At 40.8% G+C, this 27,920-nt stretch overlaps 1 protein-coding gene across 2 annotated transcripts in view; it reads left to right on the forward strand.

The window, feature by feature from the left end:
• ASAH2 (N-acylsphingosine amidohydrolase 2) overlaps positions 1-27,920 on the forward strand; it is a 79,451-nt gene that overhangs the window by 26,082 nt on the left and 25,449 nt on the right. For both annotated transcript variants that reach the window (XM_074236303.1, XM_074236302.1), the window contains 8 exons: positions 1,030-1,259; positions 3,354-3,503; positions 4,835-5,011; positions 9,001-9,128; positions 9,676-9,753; positions 17,299-17,419; positions 19,669-19,794; positions 23,793-23,879. In XM_074236303.1, coding sequence (XP_074092404.1) covers positions 1,030-1,259; positions 3,354-3,503; positions 4,835-5,011; positions 9,001-9,128; positions 9,676-9,753; positions 17,299-17,419; positions 19,669-19,794; positions 23,793-23,879 — 1,097 coding nt within the window. The remainder of the gene's footprint in view (positions 1-1,029; positions 1,260-3,353; positions 3,504-4,834; positions 5,012-9,000; positions 9,129-9,675; positions 9,754-17,298; positions 17,420-19,668; positions 19,795-23,792; positions 23,880-27,920) is intronic.

A 27,920-nucleotide genomic window follows, 5' to 3' on the forward strand; every position in this document is an offset into this window, starting at 1 on the left:
AAGGCTTAAAGCAAAATTTAAAATTTGAAAAGAGTTAGCTTTGGTCTGCATTCGGACTGCATAATTCCTTTTCTGGATGTCGATGGTATTTTCCATCACATGCCCCTTAGAATTGTCTTTGATTATTGTACTTCTGAGACCAAGTCTATCATAGTTAATCATCCCCCAATGTTGCTGTCAGTGTGCACAATGTTCTTCTGGTTCTGTTCACTTCCCTCAGCATCAGTTCACACAAGTCCTTCCAGGCTTTTCTAAAGTCTCGTCCCTCATGATTTCTTTCTTACCTTTAAAAAAAAAAGTATTTTCAGAATGATTCTTAAGGTCTTAGAGATGGATCTGTGGAGGGTCATGCTTGGATGGAGAAAAGCAAAGCTTTGGAGGTGGGATTTGGCAAATGATTTCCTGGGAAAATAGAAATTGATTTAATTTGATGGAGTAGAGAGACTGAAATACTGAACCACAGAAGATGAGTTTAATTAGGTATGGGATGAAGGAAAAGAGATTTAGAATCAAAAGGTACCCCTTGACCCACCTATTTTTCTTAGCAGATAAGGAAATGTAGGCCTAAGCTAAATTATTTAGGATAGTACCTCTAGAGTCAGAAGGAATCCTATAGGTCATCTAGTCGAATCCCCTCTTTTTTTCAGGGGAAGAGAATGAGTCCCTGAGGAGTTAAAAGACTTCTCCCAAGTCACATAGGCAATAAATGATAGAGCTAGAATTTTAAGCCAGCTTGACCGACTCCATGGTACCCTTCTGTTTTTGGAAAACTTTAGAAATAATTCAAGAACATTAACAATCCAAGAAATAAAAGAGCTTACTTAACTCTGAGTTGGGAAAAGATTGCTTTGTTAATTGTCTGCCTGCAGTTATCACTCATCTGGCTAGTTTTGATGTGAGAGATTATATAAAATTATAGCTTGTGGGTCTTAAGTCCATGATTCAACCACGGAGAAGGCTTAAATATTCACTCATTGTTCATTGGCGCATGTTCTCTACAATGTCTTGCTCTGTATTTATGTTCAACAGGCCATGGTTCTCAGGGCCCTTCAGCCACTCAAGGTTCTTCAACAACTCAAGGTCTTCCACCTACCCAAAAACCTGAAGTCACTCAGAGTCCTACAACCATTCAGAATTCTTCAACTCAAGGACCTTCAATAACTACCACTCCAAGTCCTCCTTTGTTCCAGAACTTCACTGGCTACCATATTGGTGTTGGGCGAGCTGACTGTACAGGACAAGTAGCAGACATCCCTTTGGTAGGAATGGAAATCTAGTGCAATGACTTAGTGACTTTGTTGGGTGGGTTATTCTTCCTTCAAAGAGAAGACCTACTGGGATGGGCAAAATTCGTTACCCTCTGGCCAACTGAGTGGCACTTCTTCAAATTTTGAAGGACTGGTCCTTGAGAGACAGCTATATAGTCTGCCATTGGGCCCACAGTTTTAGCCAAGTTGGACCTGCCAGGGGTTGTATCAGAGATCTCTGTTGAAAGCTCAGGGCTATCTCCTGCAAAGTGAATAACTGTTAGATTGGATTCTTCATCAGAACTTCCATTTTCTTTTACCTCACTGATATCTGTCACTGTGGGCAGATTAATACCAGAGTCTAAGGGTTGGAAGGCACCTCAGAGGCCATTGACTTCAGTCTAGTTCTAAGTAATAATGAATAATAACAGTAATGAAAATAATAACAGTTAACATTTATATAGGATTTCAAAATCTTCTATGTATCTTCCTTACAGCAATCCTAAGAGGAGATGCTTTTATCATTTTCAGTTTACAGAGGAGGAAACTGAGCTCAGAGAAGCCAAGTGACTTGCTCAGTCACAGAGCTATCTAAGTTAGGATTTGAATGCCCGTCTTATTGACTTGTTCCAGGGTTCTCTTCATTGTGCCATCTAGTGGCCTAAAGTCCCTCTTAGAGCATCTCTGATAACTGGTAAACCAGTTTTTGCTAGAAACCTCTGGTGATGGGGATCTCATTACTCCCAAAGACAATCTATTCTGCAAAGGAATAGATCTAGTTGTTAATGTCAGGATGAGAGAATCTCGTTTTCACCAGAGTTCCTTGAAAAGTTGACTCGTTATCCACTATCACATCAAAAAGGGCAGAAGACATCAAACACAATAAGCATTTGGTAAGAGCCTCTTGTGTGCAGATCTTTTGTCTGCCAGGTGCCAGGGATACAAAGACCAAGATGGGAATTTACACTCTATCCAGGTGGGGGCCCATGTATATATGAGATAGGTGCAATATGACAAGGGTGAGGAGGCTCTGGGGAAAGGAATCATGAAAGACCTAATTAATGTAAACAATGGTATCTGAGTTGGGTTTTGAAGGAACTTGTAACTCCAGGGTGCTAGTAATAATAAAAACAATCTTGGGTGGCATTTCATTAGCTCTTTATAGGCATAATCTCTTTTGTTCCTCACAAGAACCCTGTGAGGAAGGGACTTTAAATATTCCCTTTACAGGGGAAGAAACTTGTCTGAAATTCAGAGAATTTAAGAGATTGGGCAGGGTCACACAACTAGGAAGTTCCTGATTTGAGATTCAAATTCAATTCTTTTTGACTCTAGGTCCAGTGTAGTATCCATTGTGCCACACTGCCTCTGGGAGGTGAATAGATTATACAGTAGCTTTCTCTCCCTTTGGTTGCAGCCTGGATTATAAAGGACCTGGGAATATGGGATCTAAATTACAGCTTTGGAGATGGGGATTAGACAGCTGATCTCCTTGTCTCACTGGTAGATTTATGTGGGGAAGCACATATGCATAGGCACGGATCATTATGGATGTGATGTTTATTCTGGAGAAGAAAAGACTTAAGGGGCACAGTGAGGCAGCATGATGTAATGGACAGGAAGATTTGGGTTCAAATCCCACTTTAGATTTTCATTAGCTTTGTGGTTTTATGAAAGTCACATACCTCAGTTTCTACAGCTGTAAAACGAGAAGGTTGGGTCCAATGGTCTCTTCTAGTTACATGTTCCTAAAGATTTGGAGAGCTAGCTGTCAAGGAAGGACCAGATTTGTGCTACTTAACTTTGGAAGGCAAAACCAAGAATGATGAATAGAAGATATAGAGAAGCAGACTTAGAGATTTACCCCAAAGAAAAACTTCCTGCCAACAGAACTGTCTCACAACAACAGAGTGGGCCACCTCAGGAATCAGTGAATTCCCCCACATAAAGATGTCTCGGACCAGGAACCAGTTTAGACTTGGTTGGAGATAAGGGATTCTTGTGCAGGAGGTTGAGCTGTGTGGTTTCCGGACTTCTAACCAAATCTGAATCCTGGCATTCTTTAGGTCTCCCAACTCTGAGTAACCTGCTTCTGTTTCTCTCCAGATGGGGTATGCCAAGTTGGGCCAGAAGGCTCAGGGGATTCTTACCCGGCTCTACAGCAGGGCTTTTGTCCTGGCTGAACCAGATGCCTCAAAGAGAGTCGTGTTTGTTAGCATCGACATTGGCATGGTGTCCCAGCGAGTCAGACTTGAGGTAAGAAAATACTCCAACTAAGGAGGAGGAAAACGAGGATATTATTGAGCTATAAGCTTTCCTTTCAAACAGAAGCTACAGCAAAAATAAAACCAAAAGATCAGGGGCAGCTAGGGGGTGCAGTGGCCCTGAAGTCAGGAAGACTCGAGTTCAAATTCAGTTACTTAATAATTACCTAGCTGTGACCTTGGGCCAGTCACTTAACCCTATTGCCTTGCAAAAAAGCAAAAGCAAAACCAAAACCAAACAGAAGCTAGATTAGGTTCAGCTATGAGTGGATATTTCTTGGGAACTAGATATCATGAGACATGATAACACTTAACCAAAGAAGGTCTACATAGCTCTAACAGGGAAAAGGATACTCAGCAAGATTACAGCATTGGTTCAGGTGGTTGTAGCACCTGCATCTCCATATGGAAGTCTTCGTACTGTGTATGTGACTTGCGTGGCTATGTGACATCCATCAAAGCTGAGAAGCATTGAAGCCTTATGGATTAGCCTCTCTGTGCTTTCAAGAAAGCTTGTTCTGATGGTTTGATCCTTGGCCCTCTGGATCATATGATAAATGATGTGGCCCACAATACTCCAGAACTGAAGCCCAAACTAGTTGAAAATGTAATTGGGAAATATTTAACAAAAGAAATAAAAATACAATAGAACATAATGTTAATATGTGGTTTTCTAAGACAATAAGCAGCAGTGGGGATGCTTCTGTAGGGTTTAATCCCTCCTCTCATTTTCTGAGTTTGATAGCCCTACTCTAGATCAACTAAGTTTCAGGAATAGCATCTTTGCCTCTAAAACAAGCAAATAAATGGGTCTAATCTCCTACCAAGGACCCTATAGACATTGGTCCTACCTTCTGCTTATTCCTAACCAATCAATGAGTTAATAATGCATTTTTTAGGTGTCTTCAACACACCAAGATATGGTTTTAAACCCTGGGGATATAAAGTCAGAAGTGAAAACATTGCCTTCAAGTTTATATTCAAATGGGGGAGACACTTATACAATTCTAAGGATGCATATGGTTCACAACATCTAATCAATGAGCAAGTATTAAGCACTTACTTTTGCCAGGAATTATTTTAGGTGCATGGGATACAAAATCAAAACAAACAAACAAACAGACCCTGACCTCAAGGAGTTTCCACTCTGGTGGGGACATAGCTACATAAATAAATCTCACCTGAAGCCTTTGAGCACAGCAAAGGAGGAGTGGGTACTGGTCAGGATTTTAAATTTTGGGGGCCAAGAATGTAAACGTTAAATCCCCCCCTGACAATTGTTAATTTGTGATATGTCCTTTTGTGACTTTTTTTTCCTTGAAGGTTCTGAAGAGATTGAAGAGTAAATATGGCGACCTGTACACCCAGGAGAACGTGATCCTGAGCGGCACTCACACGCATTCTGGGCCTGCCGGCTACTTCCAGTACACCATCTTTGTGCTTTCCAGTGAAGGATTTAGCAAAAGGACTTTTGAGTTCATTGTGGATGGCATTGTGAAGGTAAGCTGAGGGCTACTGGAGTCAGTTCTACCCCGTCCTCCCTTTCCCTTCCTTTACCCCAAGGCCTTCGCCTTCCCAAGACTTAGGTGGAAGAGAGCTGCTATCTGTATAGGCAGATAGATGTGGTTGTTTGTCCTTTGTTTTAGGAGAGAACCACATGGGGAGGTGATGCCATGATGTTCAAGTGAATTGGATTTAAGTGAGGGAAAGCTATGCAAAGTCACCAGCCTCACTTTCTCTTCTGGAGCCATCATTGGAAGGTCCCCACTTTGAGAAAATCATAGGCCTAGCCCTGATGTAGGGGGCAGAGGACAGGGAAGACTGAGAGATTACCTTGGGCAGCTTCCTTATTTGATAGAGAAGGAAACTGAGGCCAGATAGTCACCTGCCTAGGACCATTTTGGGATTAGAGCCTGGGCTCTTTAACTCCAGCTTCTTCTCTGTTCCTCCTAATTTGTGTTTGGAGTAGTGTGATGAAGATAGGGCTGGAGTGGGGGAGGGGATTTACTCCTTAGATGAGTTAGATTTAGAAACTTTGGCTCAGCCAGATTACAGAAATGAATTAGGGGGTAGTTATAGACAGATCAGCAATGGTGAGGTCCAAAGAGCAGGAATCAGCAACAATTTGCTTAGGGCTCACAACTGCTCAGCGGTTAGAGCCCTGGGCCTGGATTCAGGATGACCTGAGTTCAAATTCAGCCTCAGACACGTCTAGCTATGTGACCCTGGGCAAGTCACTTCACCTCCATTTGGCTTGATCCCTTGGAGAAGAAATAATGAATCTCTCCAGGATCTTTGCTAAGGAAATCCCATGGACGGTGTTAATGTACAGCGGTCCATGGAGTCATGAAAAGTTGGACATGACTGAATAGCAATAAAATGACACTCATCTTGCTGGAAATTCAAATACAAGTAAAAAGAATCTGTCCCTGCCTTCAAGCAACTTAAACTTCAATGGTGAAGGGTGATCCATGGAAGGGAGTTGAGAGGGGAGTAGGGTGGACAAGGTGCATATGGGGCCTGGTGGATGGAGAGTGAGCTGCAGAGCCTGGAGAGAGGAAGGAGTGAACATGGTGGGTCTAGAACCTTCCTTCTGAACTGGCCATGAGGGCTTCCCTCCTTCTGGGTGCATAACAGTCCTTTCTCCACTTCCAGCTTCTGAAAGCCAGGGTTGAGGACTTCTGTGAGAGACCTCACAAGAATCACTAAAGCATGAGATCCTGGCTGTAGAGTTGGAAGAGAACTGTTTAGTCCAATCCCTCTCATTTTCAGATGAAGAACCCGAGGTCACACAGCTAGTGTTAGTAATAGGATTTGAGCCTAAGGTGTCATGATTGCAAGTCCATTACTCAATGCACTGCCCCATGAGGAGATACCTCTCCTGGGCATCTGATCCAGAAATTTTTTCTCTAATAGCCGTGACAAGTGGTCCTTCAGCTTCTGTTTGCAGATTTTCAGTGATGGGGAGCTCACTACCAACTGAACCAATCCTTTCCAATTTTAAATGGCTATAATTGTCCCTGAGAGGCATGTTGGTATATTGGTGACCTTGAAACCAGGTGACCCTGAAACCAGGAAGATCTGGATTCAAATCCTGCTTCTGACTCCTACTGGCTATGTGACCCTGGACCATTCACCCATCCAGCTTTTGCTCAGGGCAATTCTAAAACAAGAAATTGCAGTTCTGATCTACACCGGCAGTTCCTGATATCAATGAAATCATAGCCCCATGCCACGACCGTATCTAATTGTTAAGAAACTCTCCTTTATGCCATGCTTAATCTGCCTCGTTGTACCTTCTATTCTCTGCTCATAAACCAAGCCTCAGAGTTCGACTGGAACAAGTTGAATTCATTACTCTTCCCCAGGACGGCCTTCCAGGGCGGGGCCAGCCACCGTTTTCCTCTGATAACTTCTCTCCATAATCCCAATCTGTTAAACCAAGGCTCTGGCGGCCCAATTCATAGTTCTTTAATACCTTTTAACAGAAATGGGACAAGGGGCGGCTAGGTGGCGCAGTGGATAAAGCACCGGCCCTGGAGTCAGAAATACCTGGGTTCAAATCTGGTCTCAGACATTTAATAATGACCTAGCTGTGTGGCCTTGGGCAAGCCACTTAACCCCATTGCCTTGCAAAAAAAAAAAAAAACCTAAAAAAAACCAGAAATGGGATAAATCCTTGGGAGTATAGGAGAGTGAATTGTGCTCTGATGCAGTGTGGGGGTCCTTTAATAATGAAAATGATGATAAAAATAGCTAGTATTTACATAATGTCTTCTAATTTGCAATGCCTTTTGTCCATGTTATCTCATTTAGTCCTGGGAGGTGGGTGCTATTATTTATTATCTCCATTTTACAGTTGAGGAAATTGAGACAAATAGAAGTTAAGTGGTTTGCCAAAAATCATATAGTTAGTGTCTGAGGCCGGATTTGAACTCAAGTCTTTCTGATTCCAGACCCAGAACTACACTTGCAAAGAAAATTTCTTTATCACAGGCTTCCCTTACCATAAAAAAATAGGTTAGCTGAGTGATTGCAAAAGAAGTCTCCGGATATCTTCACTGAATTTTAACTTCTTACTGATGAGGGTTCCAGTTTGATGACAAAATGTCATTTTAATAGCTGTTGAAGGAAGACACAATAAAGGCACATCATCCATGAGAGACAGATGGAAAAAGAAGTAGATGAAAGGATCGATAGATGGAAGAATACACAGACAGAAGGATGAATATATATGGGATGGATGAAAAAATAGATGATACATACATGGGAAAGATAAGTAGATAAAAGATGGATAAATGGAAGGATAGATAGATGGAAAGGTGGATGATAGAGAGATGGGGGATATAAGGAGAGATAGAGTGAATATTGAATAAGAGTTGAATATATGTTAGACACTATACTAAGCACAAAAAATAAAATGCAAGCAAAGGAGACAATTGAAGCTACTCTTCAGGAACTTAATTCTTATTGGAAAATACAATATCTGCAGTGAGATTAGGAACATGTGTACCTGGATATGTGTGTGTGTGTGTGTGTGTGTGTGTGTGTGCATGTGGCTGTGGGAGGTGTGCCTGCGGCAGGATGATGATTTGCTCTAGGGTCACGTCCTGAGGCTGAATACCCCAATTATCCATGGTATTCTTAAGGACAATCCTCATTTTTTAAAGTATATTTTATTTATATATCTATTTATTTACTCATTTATTTATTCATTCGTTTATTCATTCATTTATTAATTATTTCACTCATTATTTGTTTATTTATTTATTTATTCATTCACTGATTTATTTATTTTTCGTTTGTTTATTCATTTATTTATTTATAGTTTTTTTGCAAGGCAATGGGGCTAAGTGACTTGTCTAAGGCCCCCAGCTAGATAATTATTAAGTATCTGAGGCCAGATTTGAATTCAGGTCCTACTGACTCCAGGGCCGGTGCTTTATCCACTGTGCCACCTAGCCGCCCCGTCATTCCTCCTTTTTGAGGACTGTTTAGTGTCCAAAGGTTAGCACTTTTCCTTTTTTACATATAGAGATAAGCATGGTGAGATTTTGTGTAAGATATATTTCCAGTCCCTTCCTCAATTCATATGTCTTTTGTGACCCTGAGCAAGTCACTTATCTTGCTGTGCCAGTTTCCTCCTGAGGAAAATGCAGCTATTACTATTTGGAGTCCTAGCCTCACAGGATTGTATTGAGGACAGTACTTGGTTTAGTGGAAAGAGAATCGTCTTAGAATAAGAAGATCTGGGTTGGGGATGTTCGGCACTGCCGTTAATTAGCTGTGTGACCTTGAGGAGGATATTTAAAGTCCTCTGGACCTCAGTTTCTTCTTCTGTAAAATGGAGGCAAGCAGACCTGCTGTCTCTGCCTCCTCTGTGCTGGAAGTAAGGAATGTTGTCGCACACCTTCAGTTGTTGTGAAAATGTGAGTTATCATTATTTTTCCATCATTGTTGACACCCTATCTTTTCCTTTCCATTCTCAGAGCATTGATATGGCCCATAGCAACATGAAACCAGGCAAGATCTTTGCCAATAAGGGAAGTGTGGAAGGTGTCCAGATCAACCGGAGTCCTTATTCTTACCTGCAGAATCCACAGTCTGAGAGAGACAGGTGAGGTGGCAAAAGGTGAAAACTAGAATGAGGAAAAACCAAACCCCTCCAACCACACAATGCACATTTTGTTGCCTCTAGGGTAACAGGGGGCTTCTTCTGTTCGGCTCCTAGAGCTTTGTATCACCTGGGTCCCACTTATCTTTCCAGCTCCAGAGGATATTTTTTCCCCCTTCTGCACACTGTAATCCAGTCAAACTGCCTCTCTCTTCCTTCCAGAGGATGCTTCATCTCCCATCGCTTTGTCTCTGCTCAGGTCATCTCCCATGCCTGGAATGCACCCCCTCTTCACCCCCTTCTTATATAATCTATCTCTTCCTTCAAGATTCAAATCAAATACTTTCTTAAACAGAAAATGTAGCTGGAGGAAATAGTGTTCCTCAATGGTGTGTAACCTTCCATCACGACTCCTGTCATGAGATCTTCAGAACACAGTGGTCAGCACACACCACATCCCTTTTAGGAAGAAAATACCCAACTCTGGGTCACTAAATTCAAAAAGGGGGGACCTGGCTGAGCTGATCATTTGCTCTGCTTTGTTGCCTAGGTATGCTTCCAATACGGATAAGGAAATGCTGGTCCTGAAGATGGTGGATCTGAATGGAGAAGACTTAGGGATGATCAGGTACCATATTAAAAAGTTAAACAGTTAAATTTGAGAGATCATCCTTCTTTTCAAGATGGAAACTTTATGAAATTCTCTTGGTGACCAGGAATCTAGTCAAACAGGTAGACAACACTCTACCTCTTTGTAAAGATGAAAAAAAAATTGTTATATTTTTCTCCTTCCTCTGATCTCTCTTATCATTACTTCTCTCTCCTCCCAAACCTTCCCCTTTCTTCTCCTTTCCTCTTCTCTCTTCTCCCCTCCTTTCTTCTCTTTTCCTCTTCTCTCCTCAGTTCTTTTCTTTTCTCTCATCTTTCCTCCCCTCTTCTGTTCTTTCTTGTTCTTTTCTTTTCTCTTTCCTCCCTTTCTCATTCGCCTCCCTTTCCTTTTCCTTCCTTCCCATTTGATCTCTTCCTCCCTCTCTTTCACACTGTCATCTTTCCCTCCCTTTGAAGATTGTTTTGCATGATGTTCAAGGAATATCCACCACAAAACCACCACCACTGCAGACATGATTGAAGAGACACTATTGTGAAAAGAAATGTGGAACCTGACTCTTGTTCTTACCACAGCAAAACTAGGCACAACTGGGTGAAGGCAAAAAAGGAAGTCATATTGTTCTCTAGTTTTTGCATTCTGGTAAAAGAAAAACACACACATTTATGTGGTGGATTTCGTTTTTCTGAATGAACAAATATTTAATTAGCACCTACCATTTGCTTCACCTGAATTGCTTTTTTTTCTTTAGTTTTTGCAAGGCAATGGTGTTAAGTGGCTTGCCCAAGGCCACACAGTTAGGTCATTATTAAATGTCTGAGGTCTGATTTGAACTCAGGTCCTCCTGACTCCAGGGCTGGTGCTCTATGCACTGTGCCACCTAGTCGCCCCTTGAATTGCTTTTAAAAATAATGAACCCTTGTCCCAAGGAAGAGGTTGGTACCATTAAGATCATTGTGTGATTTCCCATAGGCCACCTCTTCTTCCGTTGCCATAGGCCTTCTCTTCCTCCTCTTCTTCCATTCTGGGCCTAATTGTCCATTTGCAGCATCTGTCCAACATTTGGACAAATGAGAAAATATCTGCCTGCTAATCTTTAAGGAGCTATTAAATTGTTAGCTATTGTTATCATTGTTATTGGCTGCACATTTTACAAGATTCTCTCTAGGGCTTCACCATCCAAATACACATCAAATTTAAAAATCATAATTGTATTAACTCATCTTTCTAAGTCACTCAGCAATTATGAAACTTTGCCCTTATGGATGAGGTTATCACGGAAGTTATTTTTATCCCTAATATGGATGAAGAAACTGAGGCTAGAGACTTTGCAGGCAAGAGAAGGAACCAAACATCAACCAGGGGCTTATGCTTCCAAGACATGAATGATTCTCCAGGATACTTCTAGAAGGAGCACTGTCAGAACCAGCTGTGGGCAATTTGGGATAGCATGAAGACAATGGACCCCAGTGGGCAGACAGCAGCCTCTTCCTATGGGGGTTAATAAAGAAAAAATTCTACCCACAATCTAACTCAAATGGGCCCACCCATCATAGACAGTCCAGTTTGTCTTTTATCTTCAAATGAGAAAACTGAGACACAGGGAGATTAAATGACCTAACTGAAGGTCACACAGGCATGAAGTGTCAGAGGTGGGATTTGAACCCAGATCTTACAGTTCTGGAGCTACTGTACCACCTAGTGTGCCACCAATGTACCAATGCTACATCAAAATGACTTCTTGTTATTACTATTACTGTGGTCACTGCTATAGTTTTATTTCCCCTCTTTGGAATTCAGATAAAAACAGTCCTGGGATAAGTTAGTGATTATTTTAAAAAATTTCTTTTTTTATTATAAACTTAAAAAAATCATCAAGCATGCCCACTTTAATATACAAAGGAAAACAAGCAAAACAAGATTCTATCTGAAATTGCGACTATATTATATGCAAAATTTTAGAGATAAATATTTTTCCTTTTTCAATTCTTTCCAGTTACATGTAAAGATAATTTTCAACATTCATTTTTGTAAGATTTTGAGTCCCCCATTTGAATTCTTCTCTCCCTATTCTTACCCTTCCCCAAGATAGCAAGTAATCAACATAGGTTCTGCATGTGTAATCAGGTGAAGCAAACTTCCATATTAGTCATCATACTATACACTTAAAGAATATATCGTTTAACATTTTAGTAACAAAATTATCCTATTGATGTCAGTCAGCAAGTCAATGAACATGTATGAATTGGTTACTATGTTATGGGTGCTGTGCTAAGTGCTAATGGAACAAATACAGAAAATAACCCAGTTCTTTCCTTCAAGGAGCTTGTAGTCTAAAGAGAGAAGACAATACCCCCAAGAAAGCTATCCCAGTAGAGGGATAAGCAAGGTGCCCCTAGGGGCATGATGGTGAAGTCAAAGGGGGTTGAAATGAGTGCAAGTGGATGGCAAATGAGCTACTGAGATGTATGTCCTTTCCAATCTTCTGGGACTGACTGGTGGTGGGGCTACTACATTTCTAATCTAGATAAGATCAGGATCCCCAATTTCAAATATAAAACAAATAAAGATGGTTCCTTTTGTCTTTGGTTGCCTTGAAACCCAGAGAGCCAAGTGTGGTATGTTATTGATAGTAATCTATGTTATTTCAAGTTCTGCCTGCATCCATGCTAGTTGGCAACACGTTAGTTGGCAACACGCTAATTGTCAACATGCTAGTTGGTCAGGTATCGGCAGACCATTAGGTTCTATGCCCGAAGGAGATGTTAAGGTTACTCTAAATATCATCAAGTAATCTGCTGCTCCTTCCGTGCTGCTATAGAGCTCTTTGTGACTATTGGGAACTTTCACCAACCGTAATTATCTCATTTCATCTTCAGAATAACTCTGAAAGGAAGAATGTGCAAATATTGTTCATCCCATTTTACCAATGACTAAACCGAGGCTTTATTCAGTCATTTATTAGTCTCGAGCTCTTAGGAAGCCCTTAGCAAGCCCAAGACTTCCAAAGTTCTTTCCAATAAATTGACCAGCTTCCTTTAACCCTTTGTTCAGTACGCGTCCCACACAGTGTTCTATGTTCTTCTGTCCACCCTTGAATCACTGAATGAAGGGATCAAGAGACCCAAAGGGTTGCCAGATGTTCTTTTCTTCATTTATACACCTACATGAGAAATATTGAGGTTGGCTGAGGTGAGAGCCAAGCTTTTCCATCTGTTCTGCAGTGGCTTTCCATTATTTCTTCTCCCCAGCATGTGGTCCTCTGAATGCAATACTCCTGCTATTGTCTCTCACTGCTCTATCAGAATGTCTCTTTGGATCTATTTAGAGATGTTCTGGGAGTATAAAACAGTATCTTTTGTTGCTGAGTCATTCAGTCCTTCTGGTGCCTCCAGATAACACAACTGTTAAAATGATCTGAAATTTAGTCTCCTTTTATTGATGTTGTGTTTACTGTTGTATTCTTTAGGTAGATTGTTCTTCTCATTCTGCTAATTTCATTCTGTCTCTGTCCACGCAAATCATAGTGTGTCTCTTTGCTTAAACACTGAAGGATAATAGAATCCCAGCATGCCGGAGTTAGAGGGGTCTTACTTAGAATGTGGAAAATTAAAGCTGACAGGACCCTAGAGCAGAGCTGGGAAGGACCTTAGAAGAGAGAACGTAAGAAAGTCAGAGCCAAAAAGAATTTGAAAACCTAGAACATGGATTATTATAACTGAAAGGGACTTAAGGGGCTTAAGGAATAGTCTAGGGAAAGTTTTTAGTTTAGATTGGAGTAAACGAAGACCCAGACCAGTGACGTGCTTTTCCCAAGGTCACTGAGTCAGTTGGTCAGCAGAGTTGGGATATGATCCTGGGTATCAGCTTTAACTCTGTTTTTAATACACTGGGAAGAAGCCAGGGGAAAGGTGGTCCTTCCCTGCTGAGTGAAGCTGCTTCCTGGGCTTCTCTACTCAGAGTTTAAGACTCGTTTTCCAATCAGGTCACAGAAAGAAGAGTGTGCTTTTATACTGCATTATCTCTATCCCTGGAGGCAAAGCAGAAGAGCTTGTATGCAAAGTGAACATTTTTCACCTTGTCAGCTCAGGGCTTTAGCTGTTCTCTATCTCTCGCTCTAGGGGCTGGTGGAACATGTCCTCCATGAGTCTCTGGATCTTTTTTTAGAAGCTCTAGTCTGGTCAGGTGTTAGAAAGCAAGAAAACCTTTTTAATAGAATTTACATCCGTTTGGGATCAAGCTTAGAAAATTCAGTTTCTAACAATATTAGGTTCAGATTGTTTTGAGGCCACCCATTAAAGTCCTATTCCAATAGCAAAGAGGTGGCTTCTTAAAGGCTATGTCCTCATAGAACAAACTTTGACTTGTTCAACCAAGTTGAATAGACTTTGGGTCTGGAGTCCATGATGGACACCATGTTTATCATCCAAAGTTACAGCCAGGCCAAATGTGAACATGACATCATTATTAGCAGAAGACTTCCTTGGCCATGGCACCAAATGAAGCAAAGGAAAATGAAGAGATCTGTTCAGTTCCCTTCTCTTTCTCCAAGGATACTGAGAGAGGGGAGAAATAATAATGATAGAAAAATGATGATGCTGATTCCAGGTGCTGTTTTTTAAATTGTGCAACTTACTTTTGTGGACATTATATAGGAAATTTTATGGTGGTAGAAAGAATACTGGATTTGCAGTCAAATCTGGATTCTATCACTTCTTACCTCTTTCATCTTGGGCAAGTCAATTAGCCTGATCTCAGTTTCTCTATCTCTAAAATGAAGGGGTTGGACTTGAAATTAAACATATTATTTTTCCCCTCTAAGAACTCAGACTACCTGAAATCTATTCATGGGGAGTGTCCATAGACCTCAGGTTAAGAACATCCCTTCCAGTTCTTTCAACAATCCTAGGAGCTAAGTCAAATTGGCATTATTACTCCCATTTTACAGAGGTCGGGTTGAAACAACCTGCCCAGGATAGCATGTATCAGAGATGGGTTTGAATCCAGGCTTTTAGTCTCTGGAACACTAAGTGTGATTAGAGTGACTAGACTTTCTCTGAAAAAGGGAGCAGAGGCTACTAAGAGATGGAAAATGATGAAGGATCTTGGATTTCTATTTGCTTCATGGACATTGGCTATTGGAAAGTCTCTTCCCCAGAAATGCTGAGTAGGGAGACTCTGGGCCTACCTCTTCCTCCCTAGACTGGACTGATATATGAATTCTTAATAGTTTCACTGTTTTCTTATTTAATTCTCTACTCCAGAGGCAGCAGATGATGAGAATGATTCTAAGACCCCTTATAACTGATCAATTCAAGTGAGTCACAAACTAATCATTTGAAACCTGCCTGTACCAAGTTCAGAGGTCAAGTTTAAGTAGTATAGTAGAGATGTGATGGATGGCCCCAATCATGGTCTTCCTTTTCAGCAATTCTTTGATGATCATGCAAAGATATCTGGAGATTGTTCCTCCAGGAAAGATGGAGTCTCTCATGTCATTCAATCAGAGTCTGATGGTCAATCTCATTTATTTCTCTTTTAGTAATTAATAAACATATAGGTCAGATATTGTGCTAAGCACTGGGGAGATACAGCAGGAGACAAAAAACAGCTGCTGCCCTCAATGAGTTTCCAGTTTAATGAGTTTCAGAAGGACTACTTCACTGTGAGTTCATAATATGGAGGAAATGTCCGGTTTTAGCCCTGGAAGGAAACTTAAGGATCATCCAGAACAATTCCTAAGAGGGGAAGGGATGAAAAATAGAATAGTAAACCTGAAAAAAAAATCCCAGGGCCAGACTCCTTTTACAGACAAAGAAACTGAGGCTTGGAGAAATTCAGTGACTTGCTTAAACCCATTGCCCATAGTATGCTTAATCCCACTCAACTGATCGGTCAATCAACAAATAGTAAGTCACAGCATATACTCTCTATATGCTAAGCCCTAAAGGGTTGCAAGGAAAGAGAAACACAGTCCAGGCTTCCTTTCCCTTCATGTGGCTTTCTCAAGGCTGGTTCCCTCTTCTTCTTTCTTAGTCACTCCTGGTATAATATCATTGTTATGCTACAAGTTTATTATTTTTTTTTTTTTTGGTCTGAGTACTTCAGGATATAATGGACTCCAGTAATGCAATCTCTATCTACTAAATGTGATGCAGATCACATTTAACTATAGAAAGGAGTCACAAAGACCATCCTGTTGGAGATTTTCAGTTCACAGGTGAAAAAGAGTCACTCAGAAAGACATCAAGTGACTTATCCCAGAGCTAAAGAAACTCAGGTATTTGAGAGTCTCGACCTGGACCTAATTTTTCTTGACTTGGAGGCTGGCTCTGTCCAGTTTTTAACATTTCATGTTCTTTTTGGATGCCCTGCCCGCTCTCAAGGTGGTAAGTAGCAGTTTGAAATCAGAGGACCTGGGTTTGAATCCTACCTCTGTACTTACTGCCTGTGGGCCCCAGGCAAGGCACCTATTCTCTCTGACTTCAATTTCTTTCTCTGTAAAATGAAAGGGTTAAACTAAATGATCTCTTGATGCAGTGTGCTGGGTTCAGATGCAATTCTGACTATAACTATGACCTGCTATAATTCACTTCTCTCTGGGCCTCTGTTTCCTCTTCTGTAAAATGAGGGGATTGGATTCCATTACCACCAAGATCCTGTCTAGTTCTAAATAAATGATGTTTCATTTCTACTTCCCACTTAAACCTTGATTTTATTTCTTTTCTCTTTAATTTGATGAATGATTTTTAACTTGGAGAAGTTGTTTGTGTAGAATTTTCATGGGCTGCCTTAGTCGTGATGCCTTTTTCCTCCCTTCATCTTTGTGTTTGTTCCTTTGTTATGATTCCTTATCAGGGGAGTCTGGGGTTGCCACAAGTCAACTCTGTGAATATTAAGCACTCCAAGTGACCAGAGAGAAGATAAAATGCTATGTATTCTTTTCCTTAATCAATTTTGGGAATTGTGCTGCTCCCATTTGCAGGATAGACATGGAAATGATTTTCCAGATTCAGATATATCAATTGTTAATTAAGGAACTTTGACTCAGAGATTATTAGGATTAGAATTTACTTACAAAAGCAGGAAAGCAGACTAAAATTCTTGCTTTTCACTCCTAAAATACATGGAATCCGTGATTTCCCCATCTTCCCCCCATATGCTGATTTGATTCAGCTTTCTATATAGTTGGCTTATGTGTATACTTGGCGAGATTAGTCTAGCCTCCATGTATATATAATCCACGGCACTGTGCCACATGTAATTAGAAACGATCAATGATTCTGATAACCACAATAGTTATAACTCACATTTACATAAAATTTTAATGATGGCCAAATGTTCATGAAGTTTTGTAATATCATCATATGTTCATCATCAAACTCAATTAGAAACATCGTGCTTAATGAAAACAGCATAATGGTGTCAAGGTGCTGAGATGAAGGCTGCCCTCTTGAAATGATGAGCATCTCTTTCTGTAGTGAGACAATGCCCAGCTGCCCCCTTTCTTGGCAGGTCGATCACTCTAGGTGCCATCGTTCATACTTGGCCTCTTACTCTTCACAGTTGGTTTGCAATACATCCAGTAAGCATGAACAATACAAACCACCTGGTCAATAGTGACAATGTTGGCTACGCTTCTTACTTGTTTGAGCAAGAGAAGAACGCCGGACAGCTGCCTGGACAGGTGAGTCTTTCCCTTATTTTCTCCCCAGTTTTGGGACTGTAAACGGTAACTCTGTTTTACTTATGGAAGGTGCTTAGAGGGCATTTAGTTCAATACTCTAATTTTACTGCAGAGGAAACTAAGACCTGGAGAGGTTAGGACTTGCCCAAATCAGCTGAATTATCTTTGCCATTCATAGAGTGTTCAGAAGATTGTTGGATGAATCTCCCTGGAATAAAATCACAGAGAATGTTGGTTTTTCTCCTCTGGGAATTGATAGGTTTGGACTAGATGTGCTGCAAGGGCCTTGCCAGTTCCATGTTTGATTATCCTGGGACCATCTGCAGGTACCTTGTGTTAGCAACAATTCAATAATTCCCCTAGAGAAAAGGACAATGAAGAATTCCAAAGAATTTGCTTTGCCTCCCTAATGGTCTTTTCTTTATTTTTAAACTTTTACTTGGATTTTGGGAGGGGCTAATTCAATTCACGTGGTCTTCATGGATAAATGGCAGCTATATTCCAACACAACTTCTCAGCTGTTTATTTAGCTACTGGCATGAATTATGCTATAGAAATAGGATACAACCTGATATTTATCTTCCTGGAATATCCACAAAAACAGCAGAGGGAGCAGAATAAAATCAATGTAATAAAGCTAAGGGTCTTAAACAGCTGGAAGAAGTCTTAAAGACCATTCTGTTCAAGATTTTCAGTCTATAGGTGAAAAAAATCTAAATATAGAGAGGGCAGGTAACTTATTGAAGGTCAGACAGTTAACCAGCGCTAGCAAACGACTTAAATATCAGATTCTAGATGTGGACTAACAGTGCTGAGAGCCTAGTTAGTATGAGACCAGTTGTGGTTTGGAATACTCACTGCAAGGATTGATCCCATCAACACATTTCCCTTCATTTGACTGTGGACACAGTGGCCTGACCTCCTAACAATCTCCTCCTGAGTGCAAGGGGGGGCGGGGAAGGGCTTCTATTAGGACCTGTTTTGGGTCCCATGGCTCAAGGGAAGATGCTCAGCAGGTTAAGGAACTATCAAGAGAATGAAAGAGTGGGTGCAGGCATGAGTATGAATAAGGGCCCTGTGGGCTTAGGAAATGTAGGGACAAGACCATCCGTTAGTTGCACCCTTGGTTCCAGGGTGGAGTTCCACTGAAATCCTTTGCATTTTCTCCACTGGATCAGTTCCTAACTGAAGGTCTGCCTAACTTCAAAGTCAGACTGCCGCCCTAGAAATTGCTTGTTGTCCTCATCGCCTCCATCCCCACACCCTCATCATTACCAAAATCAACATAAGGTCATAGGACCATGAATTTAGAGCTAGAAGGGACCATAGAGACTTTTTAGTCCATTCAGATGAGGTCTAGAGAGACAACCAGCCTGCTCATGGTCATTTGTATCATCCATACCTTGAGTCAGGATTTGAATCTGAGCTTTTAAAAAAATTCTAAATTTGTCATTTTTTACTATGCACCAAGCTGTCTCACTATCCATTATGAATCAATACTTCTAAGACCAATCCAAATCTACTAATTCATATACATACATATATATATATATATATATATATATATATATATATATTCTTTTTCATGTTTAGTTTCTTTCTCTTCCAAGTAGAGAGGTCACGAGAAAAAAAATCTTATCAACTGATACATGATGGAGTACAAACACTGGTAGTGAATTACCTGCTTAGATTGAGCTTTGTAACAGAGGTTTTGTGTGTGTGTGTGTGTGTGTGTGTGTGTGTGTGTGAGAGAGAGAGAGAGAGAGAGAGAGAGAATTTGTTAGAAGTCTAGAACAATTTGTTTTTAAAAGGCAAGTAATTGCCCTTTAACCCCAGATTTAGTGTTGACTCATCCATTCCATTTTCCCAGCAATTAGAATAATATTTGCTACATAATAAACACAATTCTTCTATCTATCCATCAATTCATCTTACATTTATGCATGCTGTTAGTTTTCTCAGTTAAGAGATTGCTGCTGACTCTTTAGATAATAAAGTACTCCATTTGGAAGTGATATATTTATATAATAGCTATAGTGTGTGTGATAATGTTCACAATTTCTGCATTGTGAAAATTTTCATACATTTGACTCTATTCAGAACCCTTCACCACCACCTCATCCTTTGATTATTTGCAGATGGTTTGGAGAGGGGAAACTGATTGACCTTGCTATTAGAACTTTTAATGCAACAACTCTTTATATGGAAAATAAGGAATCATAAAAAAAATTGAATTTCTATTCTGGTAGGGACCATTTGTAGCTGCTTTTGCCTCCTCAAATCTTGGGGATGTGTCACCCAATACTCTTGGACCTCACTGCATCAACACTGGGGAGTCATGTGACAACTTCAACAACTTTTGTCCAATTGGTGGGGTAAGTAACGGAAACAGAACTGTCTTTCAATGCTCAGATATTCATTTCATTTGCATTCCTCAGCTTGGGTTACCACCATGGAATGGCCAACAGGGCTTCCCACTGTCCACTCTGCTTCTTATCAGAATATGGTTGTTCTCAAAGTGAATCCTCAGTAGTCCACTGACTAAGATTATAATCTTCCATTGAATGCTTATGTCATGAAAACCTGAAATTCTTGGATAAGGGTGATTGTTATTTTTGCATGTGCCAACATTTTTTATTTAACTGTCATGCTATATTCCACCAGTTTATTGGGTTTTGGCAATTAAAAAAATAAACAATAAACAAAACCCAACAAATAACCATGTTCAGAATAATGAAATGTCAAATATAAGGGTAATCTATGATTTTCTCTGGGATCTCTCTCTCTCTCATTCCCTCTCCCTCTCCTCTCTCATCTGTTTATCCTCTATTACCTCTTTATACATCCATATACCATCTACATCTACCACTCTAACACCTATAATCTATCTTTTCTATCTGTCTATCTATCTTTCCATTCATCATCTATCTGTCATCTAGCCATCCTTCTCCCTTGGGCTCCATTGAATATATTAAGTCATTAAAAACCATTGAATTAAAAAAAACCACTCCTTTATTTTGCCAAACTCCCTAATACCACCATCATTCACCTATGATTGATTCTAAGTAATATCAACGATGCCACCTGCAGAGTATCCTTGAATGAGGAGTTGATTTTGGCTGCCCAGGAAAATTTCCGAGTCAAAAGTCACCATGCTTCTTTAAGCTCCAATTTGAAAAGTTTTGAGACTGTTGAATCCCACTTCTGGACTCTTTCAATCTTCCCCAGGGGAACGTTGGAGGAGCAGGAGACAAGGATGACAAAGGAGGAGACAAGTACTCCATCAAGATCTCCAAGTGGTCCCTTTATTCACCAAAACACCAGTGTCTAAATACCTTTCCAGTCTCTAATCTACTCCCACTCCCGTGGCACTTAGCCACGAGACAAGACTTAGCCACGAGACAAGACTTAGCCACGAGACAAGACTTAGCACAAGACAAGACTCTGGTGTTCAAGGACACCAGGTGAAGATAATTCACAATACTCCCATACACAACTATTCCCAACACAAGACCTTGCTGTCTCATTCCATTTTCTTCTTTGCTCTGGAAATGTCAGCTACTCTAATCTTTTGTGATTCTGCCAATTTTTTTTGTTTGATTTCACCCCCCCTCCCCCACCTTTGATTTTACTCTTCTTCTCCTTTCCCTCCACTCCTGCTGTTTGGCTTTTTTTTGACCCTCATCATTTCCAGGTTCTTTTTTTAGGGGAATTTTCTACAAGTGAATTTTGTAACCTATTTGGAAAATTCTTCTCTAACTCCAGTCCCATTTCCCAATCCCAAGCAGAGATTCATAGTTCTCTGATAGTTCTGACCAGTAAAGGATAGGACATAAATAATCTACGTCTATCTTGATATTACTATATGGGTCTCTTTTGTGTTCAGGACCAGTAGACTTAGGAAAGAGTATAAGCCATTTCTCAAGCCTGTCACTACCTCTTGTCACTGGAGATGCCTGCAGTTCTCCTTCTAACTCAGATCTAACCTATTAGCCCTGGTCATCCAGTAGTCCCTGTCTAAAAAACCCATTCATTCAAGAATCCTAGGACCTGATAATTTTAACTATTGAGACATTTTTTCCTACTAAGGTGAGATACCCTCTGGTTCCCTCTTCTAATGACAGGTCTAGCTTCCAAGGTTTATAGGAAAGCTTTGTGGGTATCTCTTTTCTCCTGCCATCAGCTTAAAGGCTCCCTAGCTGAATCTGAATTCTCCCAATAGTCCATGATTCCAGTTCCATTTAGCCACTGGTCATAAATGAACTTTTATAAGGAGACACTTCAAAGATATCCCCAAATCAAATGTACATTTAACACTTTGTGGACACCCTTGGGAGAGTAGGTTTTACTTAACTCAGTTTCTACCTAGCAAGGGTTCCATCACATTTCCAGACAAAGGTGGCATTTCTCCTGGATCATTCCTTATCTCAGCAACCATGGGACAAGGGATCTGATGATCTCTCCCAAAGATTTCTCCTTGCTCTTCTGAGCATTGACGCTTCACTGACTCTGATCTCAGACTCTGTAACACAGGAATGCCAAGAAACCCTTTAGACCTTTTGAAACTTGTAGGTTGAAGAGGCTCCATTCCCTTCACATGGAAAAGGAGAGAACAAATTCAAAGGCCAAAGGCCAGACTTATTTTGGGACTATCTGGCTTCACATGGAAGAATGACCTCTCTCCTGTAATATGCTTTCTTACCAGTATTCTGAGCAAAGGAGTCATGCTACCAGAAATAGAGTAGCCAAAAGAAAGATGCAAGAAAAGGATGGCAAAAGCTGTCTGCCTTGGCAGCCAGTCAAAGAGCCCTTCCTTCACTGCATGGTTAGCAAACTAGAATTGGATAAAGAATTTCTACATAAGGTCCACATCCATCTTGGTGCCTCTCCTGGAAGCAAACTCACCATTCTCTTCACATGGACAGGTTATATCACCTGAGCAAACTGATAGGATCTACCCATGTGCCAGGCCCCATTTACAATGATCTCAGGTCAGAATCTGTCTCTTTGCCAACTCTACCCATTACTCTTGGTTTTGTCTTTGGGGGCCAAGCAGAACACTTTTCACTTAACAACATTTCAAGTACTTAGAAAGTGCTGTCATATGGAGTCCCCTGCATCTTTTTTTTCCTCCAGGCTAAATAAACATTATCCAGTCCTTCAATTTGTCTCTGCAAGGCATGGACTCAAGACCCTTCTCCATCCTTACTGTGTTCCTCTGGACACTGTCCAGCTTGTCAATAGCCTTCCTAAACTTGGATGATCAGAACTGCCCTGAGCCTCTAGAAATATCTTTTTATTTTATTTTTTTGCAAGGCAATGGTGTTAAGTGACTTGCCCAAGGCCACACAGCTAGGTAATTATTAAGTAACTGAGGTCAGATTTGGACTCATGACCTCTCAACTCCAGGCCTGGTGCTCTATCCACTGTACCTAACTAACCCCTCTTTTTTTTAGTTTTTTTTTTTTCTCTAGAAATATCTTGATGAGGATGAGGGACAGTTCTATGATCCTCTCTTTAACCTTTGCTTTTCTTATTGTAGTTCAAGACTTTTTTTCTTTCTCCTATATTTTGTTGGCTGACTATTCAAGACTCGTGGGTTCAGTTTTTTTTGAAACTTCTCCCAGTTTTGCTGCTTTGTTTTATGCAGTCTCCTGTGATTTGCAAAAAGTGATCATTTGTTTCTTCTTTGCCTATGCTTCCTCCCTCAATTTTTTTTTTCTGTTTTTGTTGCTAGAGTTAACATTTTTCATTCTATGTCTATGGATAGTGATGGGCCAGGCCAGCCTGCCTTGACCCCTGACCTTCAAGGTCTGTCTTCACACTGACATACTATGGGGTGAGCCCTTCAGTCCAAGCTCTGACATTTATTTAATCTTTTCTAAAAAATGAGGAATCTGAAATAGATATCAAAATGATTCTTTTTTGTTTCTAAATTCTAGGCTTCCCATTTTTCTACTTTAACTCGGATTTTATGTTCAAGAGAAATTGCTAGCGAGATGAATTTTTCATCTTAGGGCTTTGATTTATTTAGCATGTCCATATGCTAAAGAGGAAAGTGTCTGTCCTCAAGGAGTTTACTTTCTAAAGGGGGAGGTGAAGCTTAAAGGGAAGAGTGGTTTGGAAAGGGAAGTCCAAAGGGAGTGAGGAAACACCAGGGTTAGTGTGGGAGACACTAGATCTGGTGATCTGATTCTGGGTCTCAGAGGAAGAGAGGGGAAGGGGATCGTGGAATGTACTCAGTGGTAGAGCCAAAAGCTATTCCAGGGCTTTCCGGGGATTGTAGAGCCATTTGATCAGGTTTGGGACATTGCTGATCTTCAGAGATTTACTGTATTTGAACCAGCACTGTTTTTGTTTGATTTCCTGCCAGTCTGACATGTGCATGGCCGCGGGTCCTGGGAAGGATATTTTTGAAAGCACTCGGATCATAGGAGGCACCATTTATCAAAAGGCCAAGGTAAGCTGGGATCAGACTTGGTCTCCCCTCCAGTTGTCTTCATCAGCTTAGCCATGACCCATGTCATTGTATGATATTACTACACATACCAAGGTAATTAAGATCTCAGTAATGTTAACTCGGTCTCCCCTCCAGTCCTCTACACCAGCTTAGCCATGACCTATGCCATTGTATGATGTCACTCCACACACCAAGGTAATTAAGAGCTCAGTGATGATAAGAAAGTCAACAAGTTTCAGATCTGCCACAGAAGCTATGGGAGAGGAGGGAATGTACCAGGTATGACAGTAACATTGGGACATCGTGGCTGGAGCAACCTTCCTTCCACCAGCCCCTCTCTTTGCTTTCTTTTCACCTTTTACTTCTTAATAATCACCTTGGGGCCAGAATCACAGGCATCACTGGGGCCAGGAAGGACTGCAGTCTCCATCCCTAGACTCCCCATCTCAGCTCTCTCATCCTGGGCCACCTCTCCCCTTTCTACATCTCTTCCCTCATTGGACCAGAAGGATCTCCATCCAGGACAGACACTGATGCCTTTGCCTCAGGATCATTTCTTGGAACATAGGAAGGCAGCATTTGGCAACTTTACTCATGAATTTACATAGGATTCAAAAATCCTTGGAACTGAGGAACAGGGCAAAGATATTACAGATTATTGCATAAAAATATGAGTACATTTGTTAGACTCAAGGAACATTAGCAAGAAGGGATGAGACTTTGGAGCAAGAATTCTTCACCAGGAGTCAGAAGACTTGGGTTCAAATTCAGCTTCTGTGACTATGTCAGCTTGGGAAGGTTGTGAATCCTCCTCGGACCTCAATGTCCTCTTTTGTAAAATGGGGATTTTAGAGGAATTGATTCTCAAGGTCTGTTCCATGGTGTCGTAGAAATAGAGCTGAATTGGGAGTCAGAGACTTGGCTCTGGTTTCTGGCTCCGCTGCTTCCTATCTGTGCGGGCTTGGGTAAGAGGTGGTCCACAAGGACCTTCCAGATCTGAATTTGTCACTCTAAGGTCCACATTAGGGCCGGACAATACCAGGAGAATTAGGAGTCTCTTAGTGATCTGAGAAGGAATTTTTTGTTTTTCTGCTTGTCTAAGATGGCAAAGTAGAAGGTCCTTTTGCTGTGAATCTATTTCAGCTTCATTTCTAATATTCTCCAACTTGGTAAAGATGTAAATTTTTTTAGGGAATTTTCACTCTTTACAGCTGATAATGGGGGGGGGGGAGGATAGATTTCTTCCATGAACAGGAATTTCTCTTTGATCCTCAGTCTCTCTGTCCCCATTCTTAAATCTTTTCCCAGTTTTGTTTTCTCACTTGCAAAATGGGAACTAATAATAATAATAATAATAATAATGATAATAATAATCCTGCTCTGTTCGATTTTGGGGGAGGGAGTTTCCAGGATCTTGGCAGATGCTTGTCATGTTGCCCCAGGGACCATTGAGGGACACAAGTATTGTCATCTGCCAATTATTATCTCTGAGGAGTAGGCAGAGTGTCTTGGCTTTGTACGGTCCTAGAACAGATAAATACGCCCCTTGCTTGCTTGGTCACAGCCACATCCTGGGTTTTAAGACATTTCCCAGACACACTGGATGGAAATCCGGGCTCAAGGTCAAGAAGACCTGGGCCTGTGTCCCGCCTCCAACCCTTCCCAGCTCTGGATCTTGGCCTTGTTATCTTTCAGAGCCTCAGTGGACAGTGGATGGAGTCCTGGCTCTTGAATTAGAGATACTAAGATCAGTTCCTCGCTCGGCCACTCTGTGTGAACTTGGGCGTGTCCCTTAATCTTGACAGACCTCAGTTTGTTTCTCTTTAAAATGGACTTGATGCACGTGTATAAGCTATATAAGATTGCTTGTCATCTTGGGAAGGGGGAGGGAATTGGAGAAAAAGTTGTAACTCAAAATCTTTCAAAAAATGAAAGGTAGCTAGTTGATATAGCAACCCTGGAGTCAGGAGGACCTGAGTTCAAATCCAGTCTCAGACACTTGAAATTTACTATGTGACCCTGGGCAAATCACTTAATCCCATTGCCTGGCCAAAAAAAAAAATCCAATAAAAATGAATGTTGAAAATTGTGCTTATATATAATTGGAAAAAATAAAATACTATTAAATTTTTAAAAAATGGACAAGATCCTAGCAAACAGATGATCATTTTCCCATCTGGAAAATGGGAACAGATTGCAGGCTGCAAGACTCTTGGGAGATCCAAATAAGTTCATGAACATAAAGATTTCAAAATGCTCTAGAAAGGTGAGGGATTACTATTAATGAGCCTGTGATCTAATTAGTGAGGATACCCCCTCCACAGCACAGATTGTAACCCTTTCCCATTTGATATTTTCAGTGATCCAGAATTAAAGTGAAACAGGTTTTATCATGCATCAGGACCGACCATTCAGGAGATAGACCAAGAGAAGGCCAGAGGGGACCCACTCCTCTCTCTGTCCAGATTGACTTAGAGTCATAATAGAATATTGGTGCTAGAGGTGGAGGTCCTGGATCTGAGTTTCAGCACTGTCCCTCATTATTTGTGTGATTTTGGTCGAATCACTGAGTCTCAGTTTCCTCAACTGAAAATAAGAGAATGGGGCAAGGTGACCTGATGAGCCAGACTAATTAGTTAAAATAGGAAAAAATCAGCTGCACTCCTCTGGAAGCCCTTAGAGTAATTAATTTCATTTCCCATTCAACTTAATGATTTAAATCTTGTACTGATTTCACACGATGAATCACAGAGTTGATCTAAGCTGATCGATTTTGTGCTACCTGCCTCCGGGACCAAAATTCTTGGTTATAGCTCTGCTGTTTTGTCATATAGGAAGATAAGTATTCTCTTTGTCTTTAACTGAACCCATGAGGGCTGAGCTCTCCCTCTCCCTCATCTAGATCATTCCTACTGTTAGTTCAAAGCCTATGGGGAAGCATATCTTTTTGGGGGTTCTGTTTTCCCCTCAGACTCCTGCTCCTCCTTCCTTGTGACTGTCCTCACAAGATTGAAGGAAAAAGGAATCATGAACTGGGAACTGAAAGAGATCTCAGAAGTCATCTAGACCAACCTCTTCCTTCTACACAGGAGATAATTGAGGCCGGGAGAGACTATGAGACTTGTTCAAGGTCACAGAGATAGATAGTTTTTCAACCCAAGTTTTCTGGTTCAGGAGTTAGTATTCTTTCCTTGTAACATGCAAACTAATGAGATAGAGAGTCAAAGTATTGGATTCACAGCATTTATTAGTTATTTAATTCGACTTTAGTATTTATTAGTCACTCATTAGCATTTCTATATATCATGTGATCTAATGAGATAGTTAAAACCTTTGTGACACTTTTTTAGATGATTATTTATTAGACACAGCATTTCTTAGATGCTGTGTATATATATCATGTGATCCAATGAGATAGATGGCTAGTTAAAGCATTTATTAGGCTCTTATTATATGCTATACAATGACCAAGCCTTGGAGATACAAGCACCAGCAAATAAGACAATCTTTGCCCTCAAGAAGCTTACTTTCTGAAGGGGTATCATATCAAGGAAATATGGAAAGGGGAGGGGGTAACTGTGGAGGGGCAGGAGGCCTTAGCAGCAATAGGCAGAGTTCACCTATCAGATTCAGGGGGACCAAGGGTGGAGTCTATAAAAATTATAACTTGGAGCTGTATTATACCATAAGGTTCTACAATCTCCGAGCAATTCTATGAAGTAGGCCATGCAACAGGCCTTATCATCATCAAACCTTTGGATAAGGAAACTGAGCCTTGCTCAGCAAGGCTAAATGACTTGTCTGAAGTCCACACACACACACACACACACACACACACACACACACACACACGTGTGTGCACAAACAGCTGCTAAGTATCAGAGCTAATGTTCAAACTTAGATCTCCCCCAAATTTGAACATGAATTTCCAACTTTGCCTCTTTTAAGGAATGACGCTGTAGTCTACAGCCCTAGGTTTCAGCTTTGGTCCTCCAAGATGTTAAGGGCTTCTGGACTTCCTCTGGTGTTCTTTCATCCACA

Source organism: Macrotis lagotis, chromosome 4 (assembly GCF_037893015.1).
Source record: "Macrotis lagotis isolate mMagLag1 chromosome 4, bilby.v1.9.chrom.fasta, whole genome shotgun sequence".
Taxonomy (NCBI): domain Eukaryota; kingdom Metazoa; phylum Chordata; class Mammalia; order Peramelemorphia; family Peramelidae; genus Macrotis; species Macrotis lagotis.